The 7,292-nt window shown below is 35.5% G+C and overlaps 2 protein-coding genes across 2 annotated transcripts in view; both read left to right on the top strand.

Annotated features, from left to right (window-relative positions):
- Nucleotides 1–2,327: 2,327 nt before the first annotated feature.
- Nucleotides 2,328–3,615, top strand: LOC109584149 (uncharacterized). Its single transcript, XM_019999761.1, has 3 exons — nucleotides 2,328–2,457; nucleotides 2,834–3,006; nucleotides 3,405–3,615. The coding sequence occupies exons 1-3, from the start codon at nucleotides 2,328–2,330 to the stop codon at nucleotides 3,606–3,608; spliced, it is 507 nt and encodes a 168-aa protein (XP_019855320.1). The 3' UTR covers nucleotides 3,609–3,615.
- A 929-nt stretch (nucleotides 3,616–4,544) lies between these two features.
- The window catches only part of LOC109584148 (lactation elevated protein 1-like), a 7,505-nt gene continuing 4,757 nt past the window's right edge, over nucleotides 4,545–7,292 (top strand). The window contains exons 1-9 of the mRNA XM_019999760.1: nucleotides 4,545–4,711; nucleotides 4,836–4,935; nucleotides 5,022–5,080; nucleotides 5,135–5,217; nucleotides 5,303–5,373; nucleotides 5,593–5,693; nucleotides 6,683–6,823; nucleotides 7,104–7,217; nucleotides 7,269–7,287. Of these exons, the coding sequence (XP_019855319.1) occupies nucleotides 4,857–4,935; nucleotides 5,022–5,080; nucleotides 5,135–5,217; nucleotides 5,303–5,373; nucleotides 5,593–5,693; nucleotides 6,683–6,823; nucleotides 7,104–7,217; nucleotides 7,269–7,287 (667 nt within the window). The 5' untranslated portion in view covers nucleotides 4,545–4,711; nucleotides 4,836–4,856. The remainder of the gene's footprint in view (nucleotides 4,712–4,835; nucleotides 4,936–5,021; nucleotides 5,081–5,134; nucleotides 5,218–5,302; nucleotides 5,374–5,592; nucleotides 5,694–6,682; nucleotides 6,824–7,103; nucleotides 7,218–7,268; nucleotides 7,288–7,292) is intronic.

Raw genomic sequence — 7,292 nt, 5'->3', positions numbered from 1 at the left:
TCGTTTGTGCAGCGCTAGAGCACAACTTGCTGGGTTATAGGTACTAAAGTACCTATACTATCTCAAATATACAAAGGCAGCAACTTTTTTTGTCAGCAAGTTTATCATATATTGCTGATTAGTAAAGAAAAAGTGAAGCTTCTTTCTCACATGGTCTTCTTGCTGCCACTCATGGAATGCCACACCTTTCAATCTACATGCATGGGAGGGGCTGGAGCTGCTTGCATATATGTGCTGCAGTGCTGCTACTTCTGCAGGTATTCAAGAGCAAGTGCAACTGTAGGAAGTTAGTGTTGAGCAGACTCTCTTCATGCTGATAATCAAACAGTTATTGAAGTGCGGGCATGCACCATAGCAGCTATAGGGGCGAGGCCATGCACCGTAGGTGTCTCGTTATTACTTGATACTGTAACTGCAGATTTACTCTTTATTATAGCAACAGGAGTAGCCCTTTCACTTATATTGGTATCCCATTCATTATTTAAACACAAACTGGAGAATGTATCACTGATCAAGAACCAAGTCAAACTGATAGTTAGAGTATTGTGTTATGCCAGGAAGCACAAGTATCCTGAAAATCGTAGTGCTTTGACCTACTGGGAGGAAGAGGCTCCTTCAAGGCTAGATCTGGGTAAGGATAAATATGGTGGATCATTCACAGAGGAAGAGGTAGAAGATGTGAAGACATTTTTTCGTATGTTACCATTATTCATTGCTGTAGTTGGATTCGGTTCTGCTCTATTTTTATGGATACCTTTAGGCAAAGCAATGAATAAGTCCTCAGTACATTATATCATATTTAAATATGATGGTGCATATCGAATTGCTGTTCTACTCCTTTTCTTCATTTATCAGTTCATCATTCGTGGTTGTTGCCAAAAGTATATACCCAGTATGCTGATTAGAATGGGTGCTGGTCTTGTTTCTGCTTTATTAAGTTGCATCACTCAGTTATTTGTTCATATATTTGCTTCATATGATTTTCTAATAATAATTCGACAAATATTATTCGGGATTACATGTTTTCTTATTTATCCCACTTCACTTGAGTTTACAGTAGCACAGTCTCCAGAATACATGAGAGGAATGATGGTTGGACTGTGTTATTCATCAATGGGAATTGGAAGCATAATTGCTTTCATGTTGTTATTCTTGATTAAAAAATGGTATTACATAATTACAATAAGTTGTGTCTTCCAGTTACTTATACTTATAGTGTTTGTGATACTGGCTAAATGATACAAGTATCGTGTGAGAGAAAATGAAGTTAATATTGTTCAGATAGTTGATGATCATTATCAGAGATACATGGAACAAGAAGATGAATATAAGCGGCACAAAGTGACTCTTGAGAATGAAAAAAATTATGTAATTAATGATTAGATAAAAATGCAGACTTGACAAAGATTTGATTTGATAGTCGTACAATTAACAGTTAGTCCTCTTGGTGCTCCTTATCTTCTTGTTATCTGTACTTTAACTTTAACTCTTTTAGCAATACAAATATGATCAGTAATTATCTTTTGATCATTTTATTGATGTAGTTTTAGTTTATTAACTCATGTAGCCAAACTAAAAGCAGTATGAAGTACAATTAAGCATACAAATTAGCCACAGTGAAAGTTACAACAAATTAGTAACAGTAAACAGTTGTCATTCAGTTTCTTATCTTGCCATTCATAGGAGCATTCAGTAATTGTAAGTGTCATGAACATAGATCTATCTATTGTTTGTGCAAGTGTCTGGGTAAGAAGGCAACAATGCAAATATTTAGGGGCTGTGGGACCAAGCTGATATTATATTACTTTAATTCTCAGGAATTAAGAGTAACAATGCAAAAACTAATAATACTAATATTAGATTAATGCTAAGACTAATAATAAATAATAATGATAAGTATAGGTTATACAACGAGGTGAGGTATCTATGGCATTTATCATACCAAGGGCCGTAGGCCTGAGGTATGATAAGGCCATAGATACCGACACAGAGTTGTATAACCAACTTCTACCATGTACTAAAATAAACAACTAGTTTACTTAGCAACACTTAGCAACAGCATGGCATGCATGCCTATTTTTAGCAGGAGGTTACATGTAATATGTAATTTCCCCCGGGCAAACTATTAACCTCCCGGGCAAACTTATTAACCTCCCAGACAAACTTATCAACCTCCCGGGCAAACTTATTAACCTCCTATTACCTTATTAACCCCCTAGCTATTACCAGGGAAATTACTTATCAAACCCCCTAGTGGTAAATAAGTTATTTATGAACCTAAAATCAAGCAATCTGATTGGTCAATTGCAACTAGGCATGGTAGAAATATGTTTATAGGCCTTCATTTATTTCCTGAGTTGATAGATGATAAGTTATGTCCTGTTGATGACCTCCTTATTGAGATTGTACTGTCCATCTATTCTCCACTGGCCATCACCATCTCTAGAGCAATCAGTGGTAATGATCATCATGTACCAATGTACATATATTAAATGTACTTAGTCTTAATCATATAGCGGCCCTGTAATTTTAAGGGTACATTTTGGGGTATAACTGTCAGTACCATACTGTCTTACTGTCTTAAATGTACATGTACTTGTATTCAGTAGCATAAAGGCAGGTTTATAATATGACACTAGGCCAACATACCGTCAAATTTTAATCAAAAGCGTGGGTGGTTTGACCTTTTTATGCTAGAGTCGAACTAAATTCAACTCCTGCATCAGTGTAGCGTCAGGACTAGTGTAACCTTGTAAATCCGGCTTTAATCAATGCATGTACATGTACTCTTTAATATCTTCCTTTCTCCTCTCTCTCTCTCTCTCTCTCCTAGCAATATTCTCAGTTGAAGTTGCTGCATTTCTTCCATATTTATTAATATATGTTGGGTTGGATAGAGCTGTACTGTCAGTGTTATGTCAGTCAATTGTTTTATTAATAATATCACAAGTACCAAAGAGACTACTGTGGAGGTTCAGACCATACATGATCAACAGGGCTAAGATAGTATGTAATGAAATTAAATATTTATTAAGTAATGTAATGATTAACTATCATGTGTTGTAATAGTTTAATATTAGCATCTTAAGCAAGAGATTTTATTGTATAGAAGAAAATTTTGGAGGGAGTTAAATTTGGCGAATTGTTAAATTCTGGTGATTAGCGAATTTGTGGCCATGTGCCTTTGAGCATGTGTATAATGGCTCAAAGTGACGGATTTTTATTTTGGTGGATTTTTATTTTACTCGTACGCGTACAAATCAATAACTATTAATATCAGCTAAAGTTAGTAGACCAAGCCCCCAATATGCAATGTCCATTAATACTGACAATAGCAGTACATGCACAGTTATTAAGGTATAGCATTAAAGCACTCATTTTTTCTCTCTCTCTCTCCTTCTCAGGGGTGCAGTGATAAGACCTCCTCATTCCCAGCTAGGACTGTTACTTGTGGAGTTGTGTTCACTTATATATTCCATTTATCATATCTGTCACTGAATGATCCTACCAATGATGGACTCTTCATATTCTATATGATGATCACTATACTCTATGTGGTAATACCATTTATCACTACTGTCAGTAAGGCAGGCCCACTACTTCAGTGACTGTGAAATTACCAATAATAATGTATACACATGTACTTGTGTACAGTAGAAATGTGTAGAAATTTTGAGGTGATTTTTAAAAATTGAATTTGTGGTCTTTTTAAAAATAGACCAATTTTCAAAGAATACTCAAGGCTATAGCCCATGGTTTTTTCAAAAAATTGGCTCTGAAATCACCCCAAATTTTTATTATATTTTCTGATACATATTGATGTCCTTATGCTGTGTAGAAAGTTTGAGCTGATTCCGACTTCAAATTTTCAAGTTACGGCCATTTTAAGAAAATGACAAAATTTGGAAAAATACCCAAGGCTTATAGCCCATGGTTTTTTCTGAAAAATGGCTCCGAAATCATCCCAAATTTTTATCACATTTTCTGATACATATTGATGTACTTATGCTGTGTAGAAAGTTTGAGCTGATTCCGACTTCAGTTTTCCAAGTTACGGCCATTTTATGAAAATGGCAAAATTCTGAAAAATACCTAAGGCTATAATAGCCCATGGTTTTTTCTGAAAAATGGCTCCGAAATCACCCAATATTTTTATTACATTTTCTGATACATATTGATGTACTTATGCTGTGTAGAAAGTTTGAGCTGATTCTGACTTCAAATTTTCAAGTTACAGCCATTTTAAGAAAATGGCAAAATTTGGAAAAATACCCAAGGCTATATAGCCCATGATTTTTTCTGAAAAATGGCTCCAAAATCATCCCAAATTTTTATTACATTTTCTGATACATATTGATGTACTTATGCTGTGTAGAAAGTTTGAGCTGATTCTGACAAATATTTTTCAAGTTACAACCATTTTAAGAAAATTCCAAAATTCTGATAAATGCCCAAGGCTATATAGCCCATGGTTTTTCCAAAATGACTCCGAAATCACCCCAAATTTTTATTACATTATCTGATACATATTGATGTCCTTATGCTATGTGATCCCTCTCTCCTTATAAAGGGATCCATTCTTTCAAACAGTTACTACCAAAGTCATCATCAGGTAGATCAGTAATCATCAGTTAGACTGTATGATCCTATTGGTCATGTGGCCAGTGACATTGCTACTAATGTTAGACTATTGTGCTTTGATGAATTTCAAGTTAGTATTCAGTCAATACCTTCTCCTTCTCTCCTAATAATAATTATACCCATTCCTTTATATTCCTCCATTCCTTCTCTACATATGTACACACAATGTATGATGGTCCATCCTTCATCATTAGGTTACTGATATCACTGATGCTATGATACTTAAAAGTCTCTTCACATTATTATTTAATAATGGAGTGACTGTTGTAGCTACTTCCAACAGACACCCTGAAGGTATGTACTGATATACATGTACATGTGTTGTTGTTACTATTATTGTTGTTGTTGTTGTTGTTGTTGTTATTTATTATCATTGTTAGATTTATATAAAAATGGTCTACAGAGGGGTAAATTTCTCCCATTTATTGATGTGCTAAAGGTACATGTACACATTATTATTATTAATTATTAATAAATATTCATTTTTATGTAGGATCATAATCATTGTACTGTTATCCAACTGGATTCAATTGATTACAGGAAGAAGTTATTATTATCTGAAGGAGTGTACTTAGTGTAAGTCAGTAGCAATTAATGAATCAATGGCTTTATTTCTTGTTGTTTCTCTTTCTTGTACTGTACATGTGTGTCTTCTGTCCAGTCCTAATTCAACTATCAATAATTCTAAATTGTTTCAATTATTTACTGAACTCTGTCAAAGGGAAGGAAAAGGTTTGTAACCACACACACACACGCACACACACACACACACAATGTACATGTAAATGTACTATAAGATGATAAGTTAAGCATTATGACCAATAATTCACTCATTTTTTTGATGGGTAGGACAAAATTATGCTCATTAAACTCAGAATTAACCTTATCCCACTAACTGAAACTGAAGTCTGGCCCAGACCTTCCTTCTTAATTCCCTTTCTCTTCTTTTAGTTATTTCACGGACCAAGTTAAAGTTTTTAGGGCGAGAGCTACTCATAGACCAGTCGTGTGCTGACTTGGCATATTTCCACTTTGATGAGCTTTGTAACAGAGTAAGTGATGTACATGTACTAAGGGAGTGCCCCCCAACCCCCCACCCCCTGGGTGAAAAACCAGATCTTGTAAGAATAACACTTCCCATAACCCAAGGGTGATCTCTCAAAAGAGGAACTATATACTGTACTAGTACATTAGTAGTATAGTATAAGATGTGGTTGTACAGTCAAACCTCTCTATAACGAACCCCCAATTAGCGGACACCTCTCTATAGCGTACAGTTGCTCTTGTCCCGGCCATAAGGCCATTGGGTAGTGTATAAAAGAACCTCTGTATAGCGGAACCTCTCTATCCTGTATAACGGACGAGATTTACTGTCCACACACATCTACACGTGTACAAATTAACCTCCAACAGATGGACATGGCCCACGCAATGGACTTTCTAATTAACGCACATCAAGAAAGTGGAGAATTTTCTGGTCTGATTAGCATGGGATAACCTTCGATTTAAGGACACCTCCATATAAAGGACAGTGATGGCTGGCCCATAGGTGTCCATCTTAGAGAGGTTTGACTGTAATTGTTTTTCCATTTACATGTATAATTGGTTCCTGTAGTATACTACATGTACATGTATGTGGTTTTACCAGTAAAATAGTATGCAGTATAGTACAGTATTTCTATTACATGTATGCATGTACAGTTACTTTATAGTACGTACATGGCTACTCTTACCATGTGTAGGTGTCCAGACAAGTGTATATGGGTCATCCTTCAAGGAATGAGTGTTTGTAACTCAATTAACTGGTTCCTGTATATATACTTTGTACAGTGACTTTATACTAGTACTAGTAATGATTTGTTTTTATTTGTGGTTTTACCAGTAACTGCTAGTACACTACAACACACACACACACACTGTACCAATGGACTAATAGACTGATAGGAATAAGGGAATTGAAGATTATTATTATTAATTTGTTGTTATTATTATTATTATTATTGTTGTTGTTGTTATTATTTGTTTTTTTGGTTTGCTATAGCCTCTAAGTGCTGCTGATTACATTGAAATACGTAAAGTATTCAATACAATATTCACACAAGATATTCCATGCATTACTAACCAAATGAGGACTCAAGGAAGACCATTCATTACATTAATAGATACACTTTATGATCATAAAGTATGTGAACTAACTATATACTGTGCATGTGACTCTCTCTCTCTCTCCCTCTCTCTCTTTCCCTCTCCCTCTCTCTCTCTCTCTCTCTCTCTCTCCCTCTCTTTCTCTCTCTCCCTCTCCCTCTCTCTCTCTCTCTCTCTCTCCTTCTCTCTCTCCCTCTCTCTCTCCCTCGATCTCTCTCTCTCTCCCTCTCTCTCTCCCTCTCCCTCTCTCTGACTCTCTCTCTCCCTCTCTCTCTCTCTCCCTCTCCCTCTCCCCCTCTCTCTCACTCTCTCCTCAGGTTGAGTTAGTGTGTACTGCTCAAGGTTCTCCTTCAAAATTATTTTCCAATAAAATAATGACAAGTGACAGTGATCATACCAGACAACTAATGGATGACCTTCAAATTAATCAAGTATATTATTATTATTATTATTATTATTATTATTATTATCATTATTGATTGGAGGATGCAGTGTCTTACAGTATA

Source organism: Amphimedon queenslandica, unplaced genomic scaffold (genome assembly GCF_000090795.2).
Source record: "Amphimedon queenslandica unplaced genomic scaffold, v1.1 AMPQUscaffold_13240, whole genome shotgun sequence".
Lineage (NCBI taxonomy): Eukaryota > Metazoa > Porifera > Demospongiae > Haplosclerida > Niphatidae > Amphimedon > Amphimedon queenslandica.
This window is presented reverse-complemented; position numbering and strand designations above follow the sequence as displayed.